This window comes from Cyprinodon tularosa, unplaced genomic scaffold (genome assembly GCF_016077235.1).
Source record: "Cyprinodon tularosa strain WSP-4 unplaced genomic scaffold, ASM1607723v1 ctg266, whole genome shotgun sequence".
NCBI classification, from domain to species: Eukaryota; Metazoa; Chordata; class Actinopteri; order Cyprinodontiformes; family Cyprinodontidae; genus Cyprinodon; species Cyprinodon tularosa.
In genome coordinates this window covers 780,635-806,823 of record NW_024038970.1, presented here as the reverse complement: position 1 = coordinate 806,823, position 26,189 = coordinate 780,635, and the positions used below count along the sequence as shown (strand labels likewise).

At 40.0% G+C, this 26,189-nt stretch overlaps 2 protein-coding genes across 5 annotated transcripts in view; one reads left to right on the top strand and one right to left on the bottom strand.

Moving 5' to 3' along the window:
• Positions 1–797: 797 nt before the first annotated feature.
• Positions 798–7,097, top strand: gja10b (gap junction protein alpha 10 b). The gene is made up of 3 exons (XM_038289206.1): positions 798–910; positions 985–2,412; positions 6,880–7,097. Exons 2-3 carry the CDS (start codon positions 1,006–1,008, stop codon positions 6,916–6,918), a joined length of 1,446 nt encoding a protein of 481 aa, XP_038145134.1. The 5' UTR covers positions 798–910; positions 985–1,005; the 3' UTR covers positions 6,919–7,097.
• A 9,588-nt stretch (positions 7,098–16,685) lies between these two features.
• Positions 16,686–26,189, bottom strand: part of bach2b (BTB and CNC homology 1, basic leucine zipper transcription factor 2b) — a 114,546-nt gene continuing 105,042 nt past the window's right edge. For all 4 annotated transcript variants that reach the window (XM_038289219.1, XM_038289218.1, XM_038289221.1 and 1 more), the window contains 2 exons: positions 18,521–18,727; positions 16,686–17,935 (listed from right to left, as the gene is read on the bottom strand). In XM_038289219.1, the coding sequence (XP_038145147.1) occupies positions 17,441–17,935; positions 18,521–18,727 (702 nt within the window). In that variant the 3' untranslated portion in view covers positions 16,686–17,440. The remainder of the gene's footprint in view (positions 17,936–18,520; positions 18,728–26,189) is intronic.

The window sequence follows — 26,189 nt, the reverse complement described above, 5'->3', positions numbered from 1 at the left end:
CAATGCACACATGCATATGGCAGCTGGATGTTGGAATACATCGGGTAAAAGTGAAAAAAAAAAGTTATTTCACCTTTCTGATTCCTGATCCATATTGCAGTCGCAGTATTACATGTTGTTTCTCTTCTGGCCAGAGAAAAAACACGTAATATGTAGCCAACATTTGGAAGAAGAATATTTTCAAGATGACTTGGATAATAGCGCGTTGTGACAAACACCAGATACAGCACTGGGACTTGATCAACAGCCGATACCACACCGTGACGTCACAAACCAGTAGGTGGCAGTAGTGTTCTTTGACAAACATGGATGCCTCCAGTAAAGCACATTCAAATGAAAATTACTCTGAATTAAAAACACTTATTATGTATTGGACAGTATGTAATAATTTCATATTTAAAGAACTTTCAGAAGTTTGAATACTGAATATGAGAGACTTTTCCTTTAGAGATTCTGCTACATTGAACCAGGAAACAAGTTATTCTGAAATGGTCCTGATGGCTGCATCAATGAAAAACATGTTTATTTTGTTTGTTTCCAACCCACTGATATAAAGGATCTAGAGAAACATGTGTCCCTAAACTGCTATGGTCATATTGTAGTGACCCAGAATTATCATTAAGGAAGGTTGAAAGCTTTGAACAAAGCTGCATATCGACACCTTAGTCAGCACTGTTTCCAGTGTAGTGCCCTGATAAAAGTGTGGCAGGGTGAAACTGACCTCGGGGTGTTTTAGGTCTGTGTGATTTGATCAATAGGTTGAAACTGCAGTCCTAGTTAGCAGCAGCATTGGAACCTGGTCAGCAACAGAGCACAGTGGGCTTTTCAGCAGTCTTCAAGGGACGGTCTGTGAGCTCTGATGCTGCTGCTGCAGATGGATCATCTGTTTAATAGCAGCTTTAGAGGAACTGTAAGTGAAGCTTTTTCTTCAAACCTTTACTTGAAAATCTTTTAAACGAGATCTTTTCATCAATTCACTCACAGCTGCTAATAATGTGAGAGAAGATGGGGGACTGGAACCTGTTAGGCAGCATCCTAGAAGAGGTCCACATCCATTCTACCATCGTGGGGAAGATCTGGCTCACTATCCTGTTCATTTTCCGGATGCTGGTGCTCGGCGTTGCAGCTGAGGACGTCTGGGACGACGAGCAGAGCGAGTTCGTCTGCAACACAGAGCAGCCGGGCTGCAAGACCGTCTGCTACGACCAGGCTTTCCCCATCTCCCTCATACGCTACTGGGTGCTGCAGATCATCTTTGTGTCCTCTCCCTCGCTGGTCTACATGGGCCACGCTTTGTACCGCCTGAGAACCCTAGAGAAAGAGAGGCACAGGAAGAAGGCCTGTCTGAAGGCTGAGCTGGAGGGGACGGACCCCGACCAGGAGGACCACAGGAGAATCGAGAGGGAGCTCAGGAAACTGGACGAACAGAAGAAGGTGAGGAAAGCGCCACTCAGAGGATCCTTGCTCCGCACCTATGTTTTTCATATCCTTACCAGATCTGTGGTGGAGGTGGGTTTCATCATCGGTCAGTGTGCTCTCTACGGCATTGGACTGTCTCCTCTCTACAAGTGTGAGAGGCTGCCCTGCCCCAACAGTGTCGACTGCTTTGTCTCCAGGCCAACGGAGAAGAACATTTTCATGGTTTTCATGCTCGTCATTGCCGGCGTCTCTTTGTTCCTCAACCTTCTGGAGATCTTCCATCTGGGGGTGAAGAAGATCAAGCAGATCTTATATGGATACAAATACGGAGATGATGACAGTTTTTGCAGGTCACAGAAAAATTCTATAGTTCAGCAAATCTGTGTTCTCTCAAACTCCTCGCCACAAAGGCTGGTTCAGCTGACACAGCGAGCCAGCGCTGCAGCATTAGAGCCTTACAAGGATGCTCCAGGAGACGTTGTGCCTCAGGACCCTGCTCCGGCCGCTTGTCCAGAAGGCGTGGAGGTGTTGCAGCAGACGTACCGGCCCAGCCAAGGGGAAATCCAGCGCTTGCTGCAGCTGGGGGCTGTGGAGCGACGGTACACTCTGGAAAACAGGAAACCATCGTTCAGCAGCGACGACTCGAACGGACCTCAAAGCTCAGCCAAGCCCCGCTACTCAGGGCCTCGAGCAACGCTGGGGGCCAGCCACATGGAGATCCCCGCTGCCCTGAGGAACCCTGCCAGAAAACAGAGCAGAGTCAACGTCAGCAAGGAGCTCAGCGACATGAGCGACTCTCCAGAGAGTGACCACTATCCCACAGCCAGGAAGTGCAGTTTTATGTCCAGGGGAATGTCAGAGGCCAAGCTGGCCAGTCCGTCTGACAGCGGGGCCTCTCAGAGTGGGACGGATACCGAGGCCCAGCACTTCAACCAGGGAGAGAGCCCAGCCATGACCCCACCTCCTCCGGCTTCTGGGAGGAGGATGTCCATGGTAGGAACACCAACATTAGCATCATTAGAAACACAAAACATGGACCTCTAATCTTTAAAGAGGGGTAGGGTCTGTTTAGACCTGCTCTGCTCTCTGCTGGGAGATGATGGGATGTCCTGGTTTGATCCGGTGCTCTGTCAGACCAGCATACCCATAGTCAATACCTGTTTATCCCTTTAGTTTATCCCTTTAGTTTTGTACAAAAAAAGACTTTAAACTACCTCAACGGGCGTGTATCCCTTTAGTCATGTACAAAAAAACTATTTTATAACTTACTGCAGGGGTCCTCAATGTTTTCCAGGTCAAGGACCCCAAACTGATGGCGAGATGGAGCAGGGACCCCCTAATTATATATAGTATGAAATTGTGTTCTATCAAACTGGTCCTATATTCACTCTATAACAGATGGAGGAATGTAACTTAACTAATTTCTCCGTGGGATTATTAAAGTATTTCTGATTCCTGGTTGATGGGACAGGTGTTGTGAATGAACCGGTGTCCAGCTTGAAAGAGCTCCTGTGTGTCGCTGAATGTGAGCATTGATGACTGAAAGACATCTTCTGCCTCCACTTATCTCTTTACTACACTGTGTTCAATTCATGTTAATGTGGATTTAAAGACATTTCAATTGGTGGAAAGAAATGCAGGGGGAATATAAAAAATAGTCTAATCAGCCAAAACTTCCGTGACCCCCATGCAGACCCCCTGTTAAAGACCTTCGGCCTACGATCTGACCTTAAATTTTTTTTTTGTATGTGACTAAAGGGAAACACGCCCATTGAGGTAGTTTAAAGTCTATTTATCATTCAACACTAAAGGGATAAACACAAATCTGACGTCTTGGATATTGACTATAGGTATGCTGGTTTGATGGGGTATGCTGATCTGACAGAACACCAGGTCAACACGCTGCCTTCTGTGCTGTTAGACAATAGTCCTCATAAAAAAATAATCCTGGTTGACACAGTTGAACTAAATAAATAAAATACAAATAATACAGTCAAAACATTGCTATGTTGTAATTGGAACATCTGAAGAAACGTCTGTGTGAATTTGAGCCTTAAACCAAACGCTCAGACAGAGCTGCCTCTGACTTGATGTTCTTTTGGGTTTGATTTAAAAGACAAACTAAAAAAAAAAGAGTAAAATCCTTTAAAACATCAACGGGAGTCACTGTTACAGGTGACTCCCGGAAGCTGTGAAGAGAAGCATCTGAGCAGGCAGAGTTCCAGCGCCTCCAGGGACTTCTTCAGGACCAAAGGTTTGTACTCTGGAGGCATAGGACAGAAGGATTGGGAGAGACTTCAAGGAAGTGTTAAAACAAGTGGAAACAACAAAGAAAATCCCTCAGATTAAGTTTTTTTTTGTACAAACATACAGTTCAGATTAAGCTCGATGCATCTTCAGTTCTGCACCCTGACACCTATTGTTGTTAAAAAAAAACCCAAAAAAACAACGGTTGTATTTTGCAAAAAGCCAAGACATTGTGTGCGTTCCACCAACAGCAGCTGTTACACATGCAGTGCCAGTGGCATGACTGCTTCCTGTATGTTCATATTAATAGTCATACCTGTTGTTACAGAGAAGGCAGTAACCTCAGTTTAGCAGCTAGGCAAGAAACAGAGAATATTTTAATACATATGACCTCAGGCATCAAAGGGTTAAAGGGACCAAACATTTCCCAGTGAGCAACAGCAGCTCTAGCAACACTACATCTATACGCTATCTGCCTACTTCACTTTCACTGCAAAAAAAGAATCTATATAAGTCATTTTTCCTTAAAATAAACGCATTTGTTCTTGGATTGAGGAGGAAAGTGAGACACTTTGCCAATGGAACGAGACAATTTACATTTAAAATAAGAAAACACAATTGGATTGTGTCATTCAAGTGCATATTATCTAATTATTGTATATTAGAAGGATATATATATATATATATGTGTATATATACATATATATGTATATATACATATATATATATATGTATATATATATATATATATATATATATATATACATATATATTCATTTTATTGACAGATCATCTTATTTACCTGCTCATATTAAGGGTAAATACACTTTAATCAAGAAATTTTTACTTATTTCTGGATTATTTTTGCTGTGTTGAATTGAGGGAGAGATGTGACCGACCATATTTGCTGATGTTTCATCACTTTGTTTTTTTATTTTTACATTTCTTGGACTTTGATCAAAGTTCCATCAGAATAATGATAATTTAGTTATTTTGTTTGGGTTTTGAATCAGTCTATGTCTTCTGCTGTGACTGCCTCAACTACAGACATGGTGCTGCTGTAATTAACCTAATTGTTTTAGGCAAACATGTTTTGTTCTAAAAAAAAATCAATAGAAGGAACTGAGAGATTTATATCATATCGGGCAGTCAAAAATCACGATATATCGGCAAATCGATTTTTTTCCAATGCCCCTAATACAATGAAAGACAATGCTGGAGGAAATGTAAAGAAAAATCAACCTTTAAAAGGCTTTCTTTATCTCTGCCTCTGCTCTGTTGTCATAACATCTGTTTTCATCCTCTGACATGGGAGCTGGCTCGGAGCTCGTCTGCCTAAATGTGTGTTTCCTGGACCGGGCCGCCTTTAATAGCTGCTTTTTGTATCTATGCTTCTTTTTCTATGTCTGCTTCTGTCTCCTTGAACCCCAGTCGGCCTCAGCAGATGGCCGCTCACACTGAGCCTGGTTCTGCTGGAGGTTTCTTCCTGTTCAAAGGGAGTTTTTCCTCTCCACTGTCGCTACAAGCATGCTTAGAGTGAGGGATTGCTGAAGAGTGAATGAGTCGATGCAATCAACTGGTTTTCCTCAGATAGAAAACTTATAAAATAAACTGAATTCAATTGAATTTAGCATAGCAATATTAACTGATACTTTATTTTCCCACTGAATGACAACATTTCTAACAAACGCTTCATATGCGTCACTGACATAGAAGCATGTATTACTGACCACTTCCTCCAGGTTTTGTTTTTAAAATCGTTTATGTTAAATATTTCTTGCAAAATAAAACCAGGAAAGAGTCTAAAAGTCCAGTGCAGATCAATCAGCAGAGGCGTCAAATAACTAAGTATAAATACACTGAAAAAAAAAACAGTTTTTGGCATTCACTTAATCATATTTAGTTACTTTAACACCATTGTTTCATGTTAGCAGGGTAGGACATAAAACAATGGTGTTAAAGTGACTAAATATGATTAAGTAAATGCCTAAAATGGTCGCATTATTTTTTTCAGTGTACCTTGTTTCCAGTTAAGTTGCTTTTTCCAAGATCTGTACTCAATACTGGAAAAACTATCTAGAAATAAGTAAAAATGTCTTAAATTAAGTGTATTTACCTTTAATATGAACAGGTAAATAAGATGGTCTGCCAATGGAATGAGGATATTCACTGTTAAAATAAAATAATTAGAAAATATGCTCTTAAAATGAGACAATGCAATTGTGTTATTTAAATGTAAATTGTCTTGTTCCATTGGCAAAATGTCTCTTTTACCTCCTAAATTCAAGAACAAATGCACTTATTTTAAGAGAAAAAGACTTATCTAGATTTAGATTTTTTCAGTACACTAGATTATTTATATTTTAAAGAACCTTTTGCTTCTACTTGCTTCATTTGAATACTAATACCTGTATTTTCTACTCCTTGTTGTCGTTTGAGTTTTTATACATATTGATGTTAGTTGTTCTTTATAATATGACTTGATAAAGTCGCATTCACTTGTACACTACAAAAAAGTCATTTTTGCTTGAATAAGTAGTAAGTGGTAAGTGGAATACTTTGCCAATGGAACAAGACAATTTACATTTAAAATAAGAAAAAAAATGCTTTGTCTTATTTCAAGTGCATATTAACTAATTATCTAATTTTAGGAGTAAAAATACTCATTCCATTGGCAAATCATCTTATTTATCTGCTTAAATTAAGGGTAAATACCCTTGATTTAAGAATTTTTTTACTTATTTCTAGATGGTTTTTGCAGTGTATGTTTCGATGCATGTAATTGCCTGAAATGAACAAATAAATAAATAAAATAGATAAATAATGAAATGATGTAAGAAGTGCAACAAATGAAGAGCGGCAAGAGAATCTGTCCAGGTGGAGCCCAGCTAGTCAGAAACACAGGAGGAAGACAGAGTCTGGAGATCAATGGAGATGATGGATCAGGTTCTGAGGAGCCAGACGCTCCTCCACCTTTATTAGCTTTTAAATTTACACCTTCATGATGTTTCAACGTCGGTTTCTATTGTTGATGCTGCTTGCAGCTCTAATGCTGTAAATACCAAAGTATTCAGGACATCTTCTATATCAGGGGAATACATATTTATTTGCCTTTGTTATCAGGAGAAACATAAAAATGTGACTAAATGATTAAAGATGAAATATTTTTTATGGTTCAGAAAACATCTCCTAAAGCTGTCTGTTTTCTTTCAGAGCATGATTCTGGAGCTGTCTTCAATCATGAAGAAGTGAACCAAGAAGTGATGGGCGGAGCATTTCCACACACAGAAACAACCACAGCATCTGTAGTTTAAATATCAGTTTAACTCACTTCCTGCTTAGATTCCTGATCCACATTCATTCAGCAAAGATCTTAGACGGCAGAATGTGATGAAGCTCTGTGGAAAATAAAAATACAATTCAATAACAATCTCTAAATAAAATAAAAAAACAAATCATGTTTTCAGACCATTTGTTTTTTTTATGTGCTTTTATATACTTAAATATTTGTGCACTGAAAAAAATGAAATCTAGATAAGTCATATTTTCTTAAAATAACTGCATTTGTTCTTGAATTAAGGATGGAAAGAAGACATTTTGCAAATAGACCAAGACAATTTACATTTAAGATAAGAAAAACACAATTGCATTTTTTTTATTTCAAGTGCATATTATCTAATTATTTTATTTTAAGAGTAAAATTACTGATTCCATTGGCACATACTTAACTTTACCAACTCGAAGTAAAGGTCCATACACATAATTTAAGACATTTTTACTTATTTCTAGATCATTTCTGCAGTGCAGGCATCATTCTCCAGTAAGTTCTGGGTCTTTCTCTGCGTCTGCAAAAACAATCAAGAAATAAGTAAAAATGTCTTATGTCTATTTTATCTAAATATCTTATTTTAAGAGGAAAAATACTCATTCCATTGGCAAACTACCTCATTTACCTGCTCAAATTAAGGGCAAATTGACTTCATATTAAACTTAATTTAATACGTTTTTGCTTATTTCTAGATAATTTTTCCAGCACCCCCCCATCCAACGTCTCCACCACTGATCTCTAATTATTCACTGGGTTGCTGATAGCCTCAAAAATGAAAAATGTGAAGCCACCAGCTGCCATCTTGGTACTCCCCACTCTCATGGAGACGTGCAGTAAAATGTGTCCCTGTGCAGCATTTATCTGCAAAAACCAGCAGTTTTCTGTCTGCAGGAAGACGTTCCACAGGTGATTTCACCGTCAGTGGATGAACTAACCAATAAATCCATCTATACTCCGATGGATCCTATAGTATAGTCTGTAGCGTAGCATTCGTCTGGCTATCTGGGACTGACTGGAAGACATTGACTGAGTTAGCCACTGACATTGGGTCTAACGTTAGAAAATAGAAGAGTAAATAGAAAGTAATTAACTGTGAAATGTCAATGTAGTAATTCTTTATTAAGCAGATGGTACTGTCGTTTTTGTAGTGTTTGTTACATTTCTCATTTGAAAAAGTCATGTGCTGAAATATATTGTGTGTCATCATGGCATTATTCATGCACAATTTGCAAAAAGGTAAATACTATGGCATTAACAGACATGTACTTGTAATTCAGTCTTGATGTAAAATCTTGAAATTATATGTAATATGTAATTACCCTAAAGACGTCATCATCCATCCATCCATTATCTGACACGCTTGTCCCAATTGGGGTCACGAGGGGCGCTGGTGCCTATCTCCCGCTGTCAATGGGCGTGAGGCGGGGTCCACCTTGGACAGGTCGCCAGTACATTGCAGGCAACGTCATCAATACACGTTTATTACATGTCTATCATCAGTTTAGCGCTTTTTGCACATCTGTATTATTATTCTCCATGAACACATTCATTTTGTTGTTATGGATTTGTATAATATGTTAATATTACCTGATTTATAGACTTCATTGATTTGCAATGATATGCAATGTGATGTGCCTATTTTTTTTATCATAAGTTAAAGTAATCTACTGATGCTATGAAACAGCCATTGTGTGTCAAAGTGATGAATTTATCTTTATTTTAAAAGTCTTAAGTCCCCATGAAAATGAGAACATCATAATTTTTTGATGCTGTAGTGCACAGATTGTGTACATTGCCACCGGTATAACTAGGGAGCAGAGATGGGAAGTAACGAAGTACAAATACTTCGTTACTGTACTCAAGTAGATTTTTCTGATATTTTTACTTTACTTTACTACTTATTTTTATGGCGACTTTTTACTTCTACTCCTTACATTTTTACACAAATATCTGTACTTTCTACTCCTTACATTTTAAAAGATTGGCTCGTTACTTTAGTTTTGAATCATTTCAATGGAGTTACCGTTATTATTTTTCACGTCATCAATACCAAATTCAATCTAATTGGATGGGAATCTACGTTGCATTTGACGCACCACTACAAGATGAATCGACAGATTCGGCGGTATTCATTCGCGGCAAATCATTGCAGCTTGGTGGCGGTGGCGTTAGCATAGTAGTATGGACGACGAGATGATTGAAAATGAACACAACGGAGATCTAGTCCTATTGGCAGACTTCCATTTAAAATGTAGGCAACGGCATGAAAAAAGTGGTTTCTACTTTTACTTTTATACTTTAAGTAAATTTACAAGCCTGTACTTTGTTACTTTTACTTGAGTAAAGAAGTTTAATCAGTACTTCCACTTTTACCAGAGTATTTTTTCTCACAATTATCTGTACTTTTACTCAAGTACGGAAAGTGAGTACCAATGCTAGGGAGTACCAATATGGCAGCCGGCGCCATCACTTCCACCCCCTACTACCAACGGGCAATCAGTAATCCAGTGAAGAAATAGAGATCAGTAGTCTCCACCTCAGTCAGTTCAAAGGACGAGAGTCCAAGCTCTGCAAGGAAGTGAGTCCATGTATTTGTAGCTGAGACTGCTGAACTTACCCAACAGCTTAAGCACCTTAACCACCATTAAGGTGACACCAGGGCCCCCCCGACATCTGAAAAGTTGACCTAATTAGGACAACTTTGATTTTCACCTCTTTTATAGTTAATCTGAGCCTGGTTCTGCTGGAGGTTTCTTCCTGTTTTTCCTCTCCACTGTCGCTACAAGCATGCTTAGTGTGAGGGATTGCTGAAGAGTCAATGAGTCGATGCAATCAGCTGGTTCTCCTTAGATAGAAAACTGAATCAATCTGACTGGATGATCTGGTGAACTGGAAAGTGCCTTGAGATGACATGTGTGGTGAATTGGCGCTATAGATATAAACCAAATAGAATTGAAATAATCTTTTGATCCTTTTATCAGCAACACAACTTGACCAAGAAGACCCAGAAGAAGAAATAAAAGCAAAGCAACATGATATGCATGTTTCTTTATTTCATAAAGAGAAATGGTGTCTAGACAAAAAAAAGGTCATTTATAGAACACTAGCAATTGAAATGAATGAAAATGGGGTCGCACAACAAAGTATTTACAAAGGTTATTAAGTCTTTAATAATTCGGGTCATGTAGCACTAAAAATTTAGGTAAGAACTCTTAGCAGAGAATAAGCAAATAACAACTATTTCAAGTGGACAATATTAACACAAAACAGTCGTCTAGAAAAAAATAAACAAACCAAAAAAAAAGAAAAAAAAAGAAAACTTGAACTACAAGCTTTAGGAGCTATTTCATTAAAAAGATGCACCAAAGTCTACTAATACAATAATAATCCATTTAATCTGTGTAAAAGCATGTAGAAAAACACCTGATGCAGTTTGCTGATACAGTCATTGACCAGTTATGAGAGGTATGAAGGATTTCACAGGTAGATAAGTGTGAGAGAAGTCCGCTCTGGTTACTCGGGGATGGGGGCCCAGGCCCCTGCATACACTCACTTCACTTGAATGTGAACTATGGCCTCTGCAAGTTCTAAGGCAAATATGGGAGGTGCACTTGTTTCCATGTGACGCCGAGCAGCGGCACGAGGTAAGAGGACTCATTCTTCGTCTCTTACTCCCCGTTTGGCTGAACCGACTCTGACACGGCAGAGAATTGATCAAACATGACACGACACCTATCTGTAAACATATTACATTTAGATTTTACTCAATGCTCCTAACCTGTGCATTCAAAGAACAAACCGTTTCTTTCTTGCTTAAATGAAATCGAGCGATCTGTGAGAAGGCATGTTTTTGTTCATCTTCTTTCAGAACAACCTTTGGAGTTGCAAAAGCCAGTGTTTGTGTCAGAGAAGCAGCGATTAAAAAAATAAATAAAAACAAATGAAAATGTAACAAAGCAAAGTGAACAAACTGAAACAGATAGAAGAGCTCGTAGTTTTTCTAGAGCTACAGCAATGTTCATATAGTTGGAACAAGGTCTGGCCTGCACAGAGAGACCTTCTCATGTCAGCATGTCTTCCTTTCTGTTCATTATCATGGAAAATAAAAGTTTTATTTGAAGCTTTTAATTGAACATAAAGAAGAATTCTCACCAAATCTGCATTTGCTTTTGTCTGCATAGCTAAAAGTTTTGGTTTCAGAGCAACCAAACTTAATTTGTCAATAACCCATAACCCTCCCAATAACAAAAGAACAAACGCTTGTATTGTGCTGCTTGCACAACGTCATAGAGTTTAAATACAGATTGAAAAGGAGCTTAAACATTTATCAGGTGCATAAATACAGAGCCTACCTGAAGAAAACAATGAAAAGCAAAAACACTTTAGCTTTAAACTCTTTCACTCTTTTTTAGGAATTGATTTTAATATTTGAAGGTGTGTTTCACTGAATTAAGGATAAAACCTGCTGACCTGATCGATCACGCCACACCGAGCGGACAGCAGCTTTGGTTTGTCCCTGGTGGAAGTCATGCAACACTGAGCATAGATTGAAAATTAACATCTAGATTCAAACCAGGTATAATATACATTTTCTGTTATTTTGTTCTATAAATTTTTTTTTTACCTTTTCTTTGCTTTATCTGTAGTTTAAACCCAAATTTTCTAAATATAGAGACTAAACCTATAGATCAGGAAGATTGTAAGATCAAGGAGAAATTAAAATCTGATTTTTTCCCATGGAAGCATTAAAACTGACTCCATTTTGATGAAATGGTCTCCGCTAGCAGAGTGGGCTTCCCTTTCTTGGCAGAAAGTGTCCAGTATAGATCTTTTTTTCTTACTAGAATCTTAAATGTCCTCATGAGATTTGATTTGCAATAGAAAACATCCCAGATCACAGAAAAGGGGCAGATAAAACATGGATACTAGTGCTCCAAACATAGACTGGGCTGACACGAGTGTGTGCGCATTACATGAGTGTTAGCATGTATGTATTTTACAAAAAGGGATAAATCCTAACAATTTAAAGGTGGGGTAAAAAAAAACGTACATAGAAGAGACAGAATCCTGCTGTAAAACCGAAAAATAAAAATCTAACCCACTGAGATCTGAATATAAAGAGTCATTATAAAATGTACATGAGCAAAAGTCAGGAGGAAGAATGTCCAAAAAAACCTCTCCAAACTTTAACGTCCCAATCCTACTTTTTTTTTTTTTTGGCAAGAAGGGAAAAGAAAGAGGCGCACTAAAAGACAAACATATGCTTCTCTCTCCTACAGAGATCATTTTTTTCATGGTCATATGGGGGATTTTATCTTCTTTCCAACTCAACCAAGATGAGAAGTAAAAGCGAAGGTTAGCAAATAGACAGAAAAACGCAACTGGATGGGTTTAAGCAAACGGACTGCAGCCCAAAAATGAATGTTTAGTTCAGGTAAACGGTTAGTGTGCCGCTTTTTCCAAGCTCAAACTACATCTGTTTAAAATTGAGCCTCTTATGGCCTAAATTTATCAAAGAATGCTAATTAAAAAAAGCTAAATTAAGAAGAGATTGGTTATTTATAGTGAAGATTACATGTAATGAATGTAATATCCAAATGCGTGCATATAACTGCGACCACTAGATGGCGGCAAAGTGCGCCCCAATATGAACATTGGTATGTGGAGAAAATGCATCTCCTGGCATTAGTGGGCTTTGTTACCCATTAATATGGGCTGAGTTTGATCAGAAGCACTTTGAGGCAACAGTCTACCAGCAGTTGATGGGACACAGTGGGGGGGGTGGGGGGGGGGTGATGGACTGGGTTCAGAGCAGCAGGCAGGACAGACTGGGACAAGAGATGGAGGCACAGCCATCAGAGCTGGAAATGGGATTAGGAATGAATATATCGGAGGGAAGGCTCAGGATGAGTAATCTGGAATCAAAGTAGTGGAAGCAGGCAGGGGAACATGTATGGGGGGGGGGGGGGGGGGGGGATACTGGACAACAGATGCTGGATGTGGAGCCACCAGGGAGGAGAGAGGAGGAAGAGCACAGATAGGATGAAGGAGACAGCGAGGGTTGGAGCGATGGAGAGGATGTTCTGCCAACAGGTACCACTAGGATTGGGACTTTAAAGGGAGAAAAAAATAAGCAACAAAGCTGAATTCAACCCTGCTTGGATTCGCTTCTAGTGAGGTTTGATACAGTTAAGCTTCTTTATACATAACATGTTGAAAAAGAACTAAAAACTGAAAAAGATTTGAATCAAAGAGAGCGCTTACAAGGCGAAACATAAGCTTTGACCAACTAACTAGGCTTATAGATCTAGGCAGCATGCATGCACGTCACAGGGAGGGATGTTCAAACACAACCAGGGAAACAACTTACTACCTTATATGATTGTTAGTCATTTGGACAACACAAACACGGCTTCCATGTCAAATTCATCCCAAATTAGCTTATTCAATAACTAATAAGCCTGCCCCCGCCCATCCTCACAACCTTCTACAGAAGCACCATAGAGAGCGTTCTGACCAGCTGTCTCTCTCTGTGGTGTGGAGGCTGCAGAGCTTCTGACTGGAAGAATGTGAGGAGGGTGGTGAGGACAGCGGAAGGAATCATTGGGGCTCCTCTTCCCTCCATTAAGGACATTTCATCACAGCGCTGTGTGTCCCGAGCCCGTAATATCATCAAAGACCCCTCACACCCCCACCATGGACTGTTCTCCCTGCTGCCCTCTGGAAAGAGGTTCCGCAGCATCCGCTGCAGATCCACCAGGTTGTGCAACAGCTTCTTCCCCACTGCCATCAGACTGTTGAACCTTTGATCCACAATCCGAACTCTGCACCTATTGCACATTATCGGGCATCAAATGCTGCTGAACTTTTAACTTTTAGCCCTTTAAATTGTTCATCTCATTGTATTTTTCAATAACGCATTTTTTGCACAAATGCCATTTTGCACTGAACCACTGCAACTTGCACACTGTCTCTTATCCTCTGCACTGTTCACACTTTGACCACTGCTGCACTTTTTGTATTTTTCTATAACTCGTGCCATTTGAAATATCAATGCAACGTTCATAAGCTGTATGTAACGCAATTTCGTTCTGTATGCACCCTGTGCATACAAAATGACAAATAAAGAAGTCTAAGTCTAAAAATAATAAACACAAAGAAAAGCTCTGGATAATCACGTACTTAAATTTGAGCTTGTTTTAGACGCTTCTAAGTCTCCATATCTGTTCATATGAGGACATGGAAAACATTTCCTCTTTCAGGGCCGATTTAAGTGCTCCAGTTTCAGACCTAAATGAAGTGCTAACGGCTCTGAGCTCTCGGGGCAGCAAACAAAGTGCCTAAACTCATTCATTCCTATTTTTTCTTCTTTCTTGGTTTAATACCGTAACAAAAAAAAAAAAATTTAGAGCGACAGAAAAGTGCCTGAGAGAGCGTAACACAAGAAGCATGTTAAAACCCATCGAATGAAGGCTCCTTACAAAACGCCGGGAGAAATAACACCAGGAAGAAGTTTCCTTTTCACATTTAGAAAGGAGCAAAAGGTAATGAGGGGCATAACAAAAAAAAAATCTAAACATGCAAAAGGGGCTCAAAGATTGTATGTGTTTGGATGCATGCTGTGTGTGTGTGTGTGTGTAATGAGCTGATTTCCTGAGTATGAGAACACCCACCATGATGGAAAGTATTCATTAGGCAGGACAGGAAACAGCAAAGCAAAAGTTTTCCCTCAGCGAAAAGGTGCTTGATATAACCCAAGAGAAAAAAGGAAACATCTACGCCTCTACACATACAAAAACCACTGTTACAGTCGTCATGCTCCATACTATATACACATCTGCCGAACGAGCACTTCGAAAAAATCACCGTTACAACATCCAAATACAATGGTATTGCTGATGAGTGGGAAATAAAAATAGCAATCTATCCACCTTTCTCTCCTTTCAGTTCAGTGCTGTGGAAGGCATAGAAGGAATGTTCTCAGTTACAGGCTGTACAAAGTCCTCCTGTACAGAAATACAAACAACAGACGCTTGAAAACATTTTTTCTTTTCTTTTCTTTTTTTTTGCATATGAACATTTGACAGTCTCACTGCATTGTAACTTCCTTTCGTACAGAAGCTCTGATCTCATTTTCCATGAATTAGGTTGAACATTCAGAGGATTTTTTTTTTTTCTTCCTGAGTTTGAATTCTTGTGACGAAAAGGGCCACTGAGATATAATCATAGAAGAAACAGAGTGAGACTGAGAGAGGTAGACAGGTAGAGAGAGACCGACCGACCGGCTGTTTTCACACACAAACAGCTGAGAAGTGGAGATGAACGGGAGCAGAATAGAACCGGGACGTTCTCAGACGCTGCTGCTGCTGCATCTGCTGGATTCTGATGAAGAACAGGTAAACATCTTTGTAGTTGTCATGGCAACACAACTGGATGGGTACTAAGGTTTGATAAAACCTCCATCTTCATCACGCTCCTCTTTCCTTATATCAGCACTGACCCTAAAGTCCAACATGCAAGAAGACAAACAGCTGGCCACCTAAGACCTTTGGACAGCTTGTTTCTCAATAAATCACTCACAGAAATTCTGTGAACAGGTTGCTTACGTCTTAAGTCTGGCTTGTAAAAGGAAATAATTCATTTAACTTGTTTAAAAAAGGTTTAAATACACAAAATGTACCTACTTTTGTTCAGTTTTTGCAGCAGAAAAATGTGTCAGGACGATTTTATTGCTACACTGCAAATGATCTATAAATAAGTCAACATTTCTTAAATTAAGTGTATTTACCCTTAATTTGAGACGGTAAATAAGATGATCTGCCAATGAAAGGACTGTTTTTACTCTTAAAATAAGATCCTCTTGAAATAAGACAATATAGTTGTTTTTTCTTATTTTAAATGTAAATTGTTGTGTTGTATTGCAAAGTGTCTCACTTACCTCCTCAATTCAAGGAAAAATGCACTTATTTTAAGAAAAAAATGAATTGTTTAGATTTTAAATTTTTTTCCCAGTGTAAATAATAATTAGCTGAAGGAAAAGTTCATATTCAGAATTCAAACTTCTGAAAGTACTTTAAATATGAAATTATTACATACAGCTGAATAAATGATAAGTGCTTTTAATTAAGAGTAATTTTCATTTAGTAACATTTAAGTGTTACTATATTTGAGCAGAAATGGCCGCTTCCAGACTCAGTGATTGCAATGAAAATTATTATTTTTTATATTTTTTACTAATTAATGCTAAATTAATTAAATCACTGTGAACATATTAGTTTTAGTAATAAATAATGATCTATTGAGTATTCCTTGCTCAGCAGACTTTTCCTTTCAAAGAGATGTCACCTTTGTTTATAGATGTTGGAGATCGGCCTGTTTTCCAGTGTAGTCCTGTTTCTCTGACTGTGACTAACTGGATGTGCTCTCTTCATGCTCTGACATGGGAGCTGGCTCGGAGCTCGTCTGCCTGGCTGTGTGTTTCCTGGATGGAGCCGCCTTTTACAGCTGCCTTTTGTATCTCTGCTTCTTTTTCTATGTCTGCTTCTGTCTCCTTGAACCTCAGTCGGCCTCAGCAGATGGCCGCTCACACTGAGCCTGGTTCTGCTGGAGGTTTCTTCCTGTTTAAAGGGAGTTTTTCCTCTCCACTGTCGCTACAAGCATGCTTAGTGTGAGGGATTGCTGAAGAGTCAATGAGTCGATGCAATCAACTGGTTTTCCTCAGATAGAAAACTTTGAATCAATCTGACTGGATGATCTGGTGAACTGGAAAGTGCCTTGAGATGACATGTGTTGTGAATTGGTGCTATAAAAATAAACCGAATAGAATTGATCTCATCTAACATTATTAGAAATTATGGTTATTTTTTTGGACACTAAGTTGAAGAGGATTTGGTGAAGTAGGTAGCAGGTAGCTGCACTGCTAACCTGAGAAGTTCCAGGTTATTCTGCACACATTTGTGTTTAACATCTCTAGAAACCCTCGGTCTGTGTGTGAAAACACCGATTAACGACAGAGTGGTAAAAAGACGAGAGAGAAAGGCAGAAACGGAGATTCTGTTTGTAGAAAAAGAGGGCTTCTGCTTAGGTCCGATGAGGCTCAACTTGAAGTTGCGATGTGTGACACGTGGACGGCAGTCCCTCCTGCCGGTGGGTATAGCACCATTGTAAGAGTTTGGAGAGAGGTTCCCACTCTGTCAGGGTTAGAGGAGAATGCCTGCAGAACAGTATTGCTGCTGTTAAGACAATTTTAGTGTCAACCGTTTCAAGAAAACATCAAAGAAACGAAAAAAAAACCTGACCCAAAAAGACATAAATACAAAGCTTGTTTTTCAGTGAACACTGGCAGACGCTGACCATCTCACAACCCAGAGAAAGGGTTTGTCAGAGGAGTAAAATTAAATAATACAAAAAAAAAAACATTCAAAACAACAGAATAAAGAGCCACCTCTACTTGGTACAGTCCTTCCTTGGCTGCTCGTCGGTCGTACATTTCTCAGTCATTTCCTGGCAGAAATCCACCGTCACGGTTTGGTGGGATTTCCCCAAAGACTCTGATGTGGGGAACAAGCTGGTCTCACGGCCATCCGGGTCCTTGTCTGCCCCGTTTCTGACGGCGGCTTCGGGTCCGTTCTCTGAGGGTCCCGGCGAGTCGGCGTAGCTGGGTTCTGGTGTGGCGGAGCCGGAGTGGCCGGTGAGGTCGATGCTGGTGGCGGCTGGGGTGCTGATGGTGGGGGTCCTGGAGTCGTGGGCGGTGTTGTTGCTGGCAGTGGAGTTGGGGGTCCGCAGCACGGGGCAGTAGTGGTGTAAGGACTGGACCTGCTCTGGGCTCAGCTGGACGTCCCGGCACACCTCCTGGGACAGGCAGGAGAAGTTCTCCCACAGTTCACCCATACAGGCCTTCAGCTGGTTCCTCTCTGTCAGCAGCTTCTCCTTCTCACACACCTGGCCGCATAAACCAACATTTAGAGCAATAACACACAACTTTTCACACATCTTAAAAATCTCCACAACTTTTTTAAGCTATAAGCCTAGTTAGCTTTTAGGGCTTAAAACTTTCCTTTTTGATAAAGCTTCTAGTTAGAGTGGCTCAGGTTATCCTGAGCTATCTCTATAGTTATGCTGCTATAGGCTTAGACTGCTGGAGGACATAGGGACCCCTTTTTTATCATTCTGCTTCATTCTATCTATATTCTCCCATTCTGCAGAATCTGTTAGTTCAATCTCTAACTTTCTTTGATCTGAGTAAGATTATAATTTCTGTCAAACTCTGTGGTCATGTCTCCTGATTATTTAATACATATAAGTTATGACGTGTTAAAGAGTTTGCCCTGAATGATCTCTTCTCAGGAAAAAGAACCGTAGAGAGAAAGCTTCGAGGTGCAGACACAGAGCTTTCCTTAACAAAAACATGTTCAACAGTTAGCTTTCTCCATGAGAAAGGTTACATGTTCTGTCTAACTCCCTGCTGAAAGGCTGGTACAGCTGATGGTTTTTAGTGACGGGATGTAAAGCCAACAGTCCACCCACCAGTTTCCTGATCTCACACTCCAGGTTCAGGATGCAGTCCAGCTTCCTTTTGCGGCAGCGCTGCGCTGCGATGCGGTTCTTGCTCCGTCGTCTCACATCATGGATGAATTCAAGCTGCTCCGACGTCAATTTGTGCATTTTTACCAACATTTGGAAGTCGTTGCGTGGAAGATTTGTGATTTGATCAATAGGAAAAGGAAGCTTAACCTGGAAAAGAAGAAAAGTAGATGTTAATTTTGCTGGATGCAGTAATTTTGCCCACATGGTTCTTTTCTTCTAGATTTGGAGCATATTTATCTATATGTAGCTACAAATATAGTTAATGTTTCTAATTACAAGCATGCTTAGTGTGAGGGATTGCTGAAGAGTCAATGAGTCGATGCAATCAGCTGGTTTTCCTTAGATAGAAAACTTTGAATCAATCTGACTGGATGATCTGGTGAACTTTGAGTGCCTTGAGATGACATGATGTGATTTGGCGCTATAGAAATAAGCTGAATTAAATTACCTAAATACACTGTTCATAAAGTTAATGCATAGGAAATCAACCTCGAGATAAGTTTTTTCTTAAAATAAGGGCATTTGTCCTTGAATTGCGGATATAAAAGTGACATTTTGTCAATGGAACAAGACACTTATCATATTATTTAATTATCTGTTTTTAAGAGTAAAAATACTCATTCCATTGCCAAACTACCTCATTTAACTACTCAAATTAAGGGATGGAGTCACAGCCAAACAGGAACAGTAAATATTTCTTAATTTAATACACTTGATTTAAGAAATATTTACTTATTTCTAGATCGTTTTTCCAACACAGGCTCGTTAGGACTTCATCTTTACCACAAGATGGCAGTAAAGTCCCACTGCTAACAGGAAACCTCTGAAGCTCTCATGCAGCACAAAAGGTGATCTAAGAAAAGCGTCCGCCTCCATCTGGCTCTCAGCTGCTGGAAGTGTGCCATGATGCCAGACTTGGTGGGTTAGTGAGTCAATGACCTGTCAGGTGACTTTCAGGTGGAGGGGGTTATGTATATCTGCAGTCCTCTCATGCTTAAGAACAAAAAGAATTAGTGGAATCAATGCTGTAGTGATCTGGCAGCTCCTAACAGAAGCAGAAAGCCATGGGTTATCCACCCCCGATGTGACAACTTATCACGGCTGCATGTGTTTCTTCTCCTTCCTCTAGTCTTGAGCGTGACAATAAGTCGGCCGCCCTCCCTCAGGTGATGGCAGACCTTCCTATAAGCACATCACAGGCACATCCACCCCAACTGTATCTGCCTGCACCAGAGGAGCTGTAGCTGCAGGCAAAGAGGGAAGTGGCGGAGGCATAACAAAGAGCCAGAGGAAGACAGTGGTAGAGCTTGGCAGAGATGAGAAGAGCTCCCTCTGTTCTCCTCTCCTCCCCGTGGCTGCCTCAGCAGAGCGCATGAAGAACAAAGTCAAACAAAGGAGGACGGGGGCTGAACATACTCCCACTGTACCTGGCTGCTGGAGCAGGAGGCGCTTTCTGCTCAGATGGCAGCAGCCAGAGGTGGCAGAGGAGCCAGGCCATCACAGCTGGGGGGCTGTGGGAGGGGGCCTCATCAGGATCAACTAAGTGATTACTGGAGAGAAAAACCTATCTGTCTGTGAAAGACTTTAAGGGTGTTACCTTTTATAGGAGCCCTATTTCTAAACTCAGCATCTGTAGGCAGACGCTTGATAAATAATAGATGAAGCTTCCAGCTCTCCATCAGCTGCAGCAATTCAGACAGAAACTCACAATCTCAACGTGAACCATTTCGATAAAAGCAGCTTCCTATCGCCACAAGACGCTGAGATGTTTGGTACAAGAGAGAAATGAGACATTTCGACCTTGTGAAGGTCCCCCCCCACCAATCACATCCAACCAGTCACTGGTACACAGGGGAGGGCTAAATTTAAGCACTCCGCCACGGAAACCAGTTCAGCAGCAGAGTCAGGTTGACAGAGTATGCTCCAACAGCGGTCATAAACCCCCCCACTGAAAGAAAAAAAAATGCTCTGGATTTACATTTGCTTCAGGTTTCTCCTCCCAAGGCTCCGTCACTTTCCCCGCCTGGTTCATTGTGTTGCAAATGGGGTACAGAGTGAAAAGTAGGGCTCATCTGTTATACGCCCTTCAGTTCTCAGCCCTGACACCGTTAAAAAAATGTGGCCCAAAATATGAGCTATGTAGGACAAGTTTTCCTGTCAGTCAAAACGGGGAAACTGGTGGCATTTCTGGGGCCGTCGTACGAAACCTCATGTTTTCATCCTGTTTGCTGGTTTTCTGGGACACGCTGTACGACAACTGCAGGAAACAATGGTCCACCTGTGCCACATTGCTTTCATACCAGCTCTGGAATATAACTCACAGGGGTGGATTTAGGAAATGTGGGGCCCTGGGCAAAGCCAGGCAGGGGGCCCGTCTGAATTGAGAAGACAACACATAAAACAGACCCATTCTACAGATAGAGAAATGTTAATAGAATAGACATCCATTATCTGTTCTAGGTTGTGTCCCTCTCTTCTTGTCCCTTTTCTTCTTGTTTTCCTCTCTATGTTTTGTACTCAGCTGACTTTTCATGCTGTCTCTAAAGGAATGAAAGATTTTTTCCAAGCACTAAGCTCACTTAGCTGATTGCTCCTTCCTGTGTTTCCAAAAAGGCCAAAGTAAATAACCCAGTCCTTCTTTTCACTGTAGACAAGCCATGATCTGCTTCTCTGTTCTCCATTTTTCATTTGGATGAAATAATAGCTGCATGAATCATGACAGCAGACAAGATAGAGGAGAGCGGGAGGCGGGGTTACCAATCTACTTGCTCTGAGGAGCAGAGTTCGCTGCTTTTATATAATAGTAGCCATTCAAAATTACCTCACTTTCCTTGATGGGTCCTTGGCTCGCCCTTTACAATTTCTTTTTAAACATCAATCTTTGTACTAAAATATTCTTTCTGTCATGATTTTAGTGATTAAGATCTAAATAGAAGAGTCATCTCCTGTAATTCTGTGAAAGACTTTAGTCAGAGTAAAAAAATATGCACGAGGCTGGCATTTTACTGGGAAGGGCTATTTTGAATGGCTGCTACTGTATGTTGTCTCCAAAGTCTCCAGTAGCAGAAAAAAGTGGCTAGATTTGGCGCTAGGAGCTTTTTAGAAATCAAAGTTCTAGAGGGGTCTGAAAAGTGGCTAAATATAGCGACTAAAGCGCTAAGTTAGCAACACTGCTCTTTGCATGGTTTGTTTTCAAATGGTTTGCTGCTGTCTGTTTGGATCTTTCTGAACAAGTGAAGCAAATGGACTGATCCAATATGGTGGACACTGAAGGGGGGGCTGAGACACACTTAATATTATCAGTGTTCTGATGGCATTTTAGAGAAAAACATAATTAATATGCACAAATAAGGAATAATTGTTTGAACCATACATATAAACAGAGTTTAATGGGGCCCCAGGCAGGTGCTTAATATTGCCTAATGGTAAATCCCGCCCCAATTACACTTCAACTAATATAACAAGAAGCTGCATGAAATGATTTTACATGTAAATATATTAGTACTACAGCAAACACAGATCTGCTTTAAGAAAAGAGAGTTAAGACAGACAGAAAATGCATCATTCAGATGGAGGATTAACACGTGGATTAGCTGAATAGGAGCCATGAAGGTGGCAGCGAGCAGCAGGGGGTTTGAAATGCTCACTGCTTCCTAATCTGTCTGGGGTTTCCACTTCTGTTAACTGTTCCACAGGTTTGCTTAAGATTCACACGTTTCCTTCATCCTGACTGTTTCACTCTACGCCAACACTTCTTCCTATAAGCAGCATGTTTGCTCCATCCTGTCCTCATAGCTGTTGTCAGTTTATGTTGATGTAAATAGTCCAATAAAGGGAAAACCGATCAAATCCAGGTTCTCTCCGCTTAGACTGCTGGAGGACATAGGGACCCCTTTTTCATCATTCTGCTTCATTCTATCTCTATTCTCCCACTCTGCAGAATCTGTTAGTTCAATCTCTAACGTTCTGCTCTCTCTGCTTTTTCTCATAGTAGCTTCACCTGGTCTGTTCCCGTTTGGCTGTGACTCCATCCTGGAGAGAAATATCAGCTGTGCTGCTGCCATCAACACCTTTGTTTCTAGATGTTGGAGCTTGGCCTGTTTTCCAGTGTAGTCCTGTTTCTCTGACTGTGACTAACTGGATGTGCTCTCTTCATCCTCTGGCATGGGAGCTGGCTCGGAGCTCGTCTGCCTGGCTGTGTGTTTCCTGGACGGGGCCGCCTGTGGAGCTGGTTGACAGGTGCCTTTTGTATCTATGTTTCTTTTTCTATGTCTGCTTCTGTCTCATTGAACCCCAGTGGGCCTCAGCAGATGGCCGCTCACGCTGAGCCTGGTTCTGCTGGAGGTTTCTTCCTGTTCAAAGGGAGTTTTTCCTCTCCACTGTCGCTACAAGCATGCTTAGTGTGAGGGATTGTATTTGAGTCAATGAGTCGATGCGATCAACTGGTTTCCCTTAGATAGAAAACTTTAAATCAATGTGACTGGATGATCTGATGAACTGTAAACCTCCTTCAGATGACATGTTGTGAATTGGCGCTGTATAAATAAACTGAATTGAAGATGAACTATGCATAAACTATTAATAACCAGCCTCACAGCTGTAATTTACAAATCTGCCTGCGACCGCAGCCACATCATAACTAAACTACACTAAGTTTGTTTGGCTTTTGGCAGCATTAGTGGAACTGAAATTGAGTCCTTTCCACCCGCTGTCACAAATTCTATTTATTGTGTTTGCTTCATTAAAACAGTGTCAATAATGCACTGATGTACGCGAGCTGCTTCCTCATTTTCTCACTTACTCAGAGATGCATCTTTGCAGCTCTCTGCGCAGACATCGCACAGAGAGCAGCTCACCACCTACGCAGCAATACAAATCAACAACTCTGACAGATGCAAAGAAAGCGAAGCACGGTGGAGCCCCAATGCTGCCTCAGATAAACCTGACTGGTGTCTACGCTGGATATTTGACAACAGTCAAATTTCCTTCAACACTATCATTTCTAGTAGGACTAGGATGCTGTAATGCCAGAATGATGCAGACGCTTAAACCAGGAACAACTGCAGAAAACCAATGCACAAAGTTCTTTAACCCTTTATAGGACAAGTTAGCATTTTTGATCCGTTTCAAATGGAGCCCCGTCAGTCCCTCAGTGAGGTCTAGAAGCACTAGATCTATATCCAGCCATTCAGCAAATAGACTGCTACATGGCTGTTCATCTTATTTTGGCATTTGGCCAGTTAGATGAGCCCTTAAATGATATATTTACCTACTGTAATATAAGTTGGAAAAAAGTTAACAAGTCAAGAAAAAAAGGTAATAAGCTAATTCAAAAGTAAAGTTAAACAGTTAATAAGCCTAGTTAACAACTCTATTTAGGTTTATAAACTAAAAACCGTAAGGTCCAGTATCAGCATTAATGCCTCTAAGGTTATGATGGACCAAATAAAATGTGTTTCTTTCTGTTTTTAATTTCTTATAGAAGCACTTTTGTTATTTTTCCTAATATATTTGGGCAAGTTAGCATTTCTTATTATAACATTGACATTCATTTTTGCCATCAAAATTTACATATTTTTTTTTACGTTACAAAGGTAATAAAGTCTTGTCCTGGATTCCAATAACACTATTGGCTTGAAATTTGGATTTTTAAAGTATTTCACTGATTTCGCCCTATAGAGGGTTAAATAAGAACTGGCTACAAACCTAGACAGACGAGTGTCCATCTAACAGCAATAAAACACAGAGAGAATCACCAAAGATATAAATAACTGTGTTGGCATTAGAGGGCTGAACGCTGGTGTGGCTTAAACAGAAACAAAACAAGAGAAAGCATGAAAACAATCAAACCTGTGGTTAAAAGTGATCATAACAGGAAGAGAATAAAACACAGAGACTGTAAGAAACATCTGATCTAACAAGGAGGTGCTAAACTTTTCATTAACACAACAGTTTTCCACCAAAAAGATCACAATTAAAGCAAAATGCAGCTGTAGACGATGTGCCTTAGCATAATGCTAATGCTCAACAGATACTGCACTGGAAAAATGATCTCCAAATAAGTAACATTTTCTTAAATCAAGCGTATTTACCCTTATTTGAGCAGGTAAATGAGATAGTTTGCTGGTGGAATGAGTGTTTTTTCTCTTAAAATAAGATAATTAGATCACATGCACTTGAAATAAGACATTGCAATTGTTTTCTTATTTAAAATGTAAATTGTCTTGTTCCATTGACAAAATGTCTCTTTTACCTCCTCAATCCAAGAACAAATGCACTTATTTAAAATAAAATGACTTATCTAGATTTGGATTTTTTGCAGTGTGCTAACCCTGACCCTCTGCTGATAACAATCTGATCAGAGCAATGCATTTTCATGCTTGAACATCTTTTTATGGCCTTTCAGGTCAGCCTGTCGTCATGTTTCTGTATGAAAAATAGACTCATGTTATCATCTATTGCATATTTCTATCTGCATTAGATGAGAACAGGACCTCTGTACGCTGGAACAAATCTTTTCAAGTGCATATTATCTAATTATCTTATTTTAAGACTACAAATACTCATTCCATTGGCAAACTATATCCTTGACCTACTCAGATTAAAGGGAAATACATTTAATTTAAGAGATTTTTACTTATTTTTAGATCATTTTTCCAGTGCAGGTGCTAACTAGCCTGATTGACCAGCTCTAACAACCTTCCAACCACTTAAAATATAGAAGTAGATTTATTTATTTTCTTAGCGGAGAAATGTTTACATTTTTTTCTATTCACACCCCTAGTTTCCAAGATATATGATTTAAAAGAATGTGATTATTTCTCACTTGTAGAGAAGTTAATGATGTATGCAGGGCCTATAAAAAGCTTAAAGTGAGGTCAAATGAAGCTTACATTACTTTAGCTTCTCACACACTTGATTGAACCCACTTTGTTGTTTGCTGTTTGACGCCACTAACCTATGTAGAACCATGGAGACCATGTCGAATTTTATTAGATATTCACTTATACTTGTTTGAAGATCCTTTTGCCACAGGAGAAGGAGGGGCGACGTTAATGCAGTGCAAAAAATGACCCAACCTTAAGCAGAAAGGCACAACTGACAGATGCTTGTGCAGACACCCCATCCTATTGGCACCCTGGGAGAAAGCCATATGGTCCATATCAAAATCTGCCTGAATTTAAACGACTACGCTGGAAAAAATCGAAATCTAATCATTTGTTCTTACAATAAGTGCATTTGTTCTTAAATTGATGAGGTAAAAGAGACACTTTGGCAATGGAACAAGACAGTTTATATTAAAATAAGAAAATGCAATTGTATTTTCTTTTTCTGAAGTTCTTCTTATCCAATTAACTAATGATTAATTAAAATAATGCAGTTATTTTAAAGAAAAGCGACTTCGCTTTAGATTTTTTTTTTTACATTGTGTGAGCTGTTATGAGTAACTGGCCACATAATGAGCAGCTCTAGTCATTCAGAAAGAGTCTTATCGAGTGTCTGTGACAGAGAGTGGAAGGCTGGCAGATTACCTGTGTGTCTCAGTAGAGATCTGACAGGAGTACAGCGACTGCCACATAATAAAGCACATTCCCACACAGAAGGGTTT

Excerpts from the sequence above, each read along its gene's own strand:
- gja10b (XM_038289206.1), top strand. The coding sequence starts at position 1,006 with ATGGGGGACTGGAACCTGTTAGGCAGCATCCTAGAAGAGGTCCACATC. Across the intron at positions 2,413-6,879 it reads CTGGGAGGAGGATGTCCATG|AGCATGATTCTGGAGCTGTC; the intron begins GTAGGAACACCA and ends GTTTTCTTTCAG.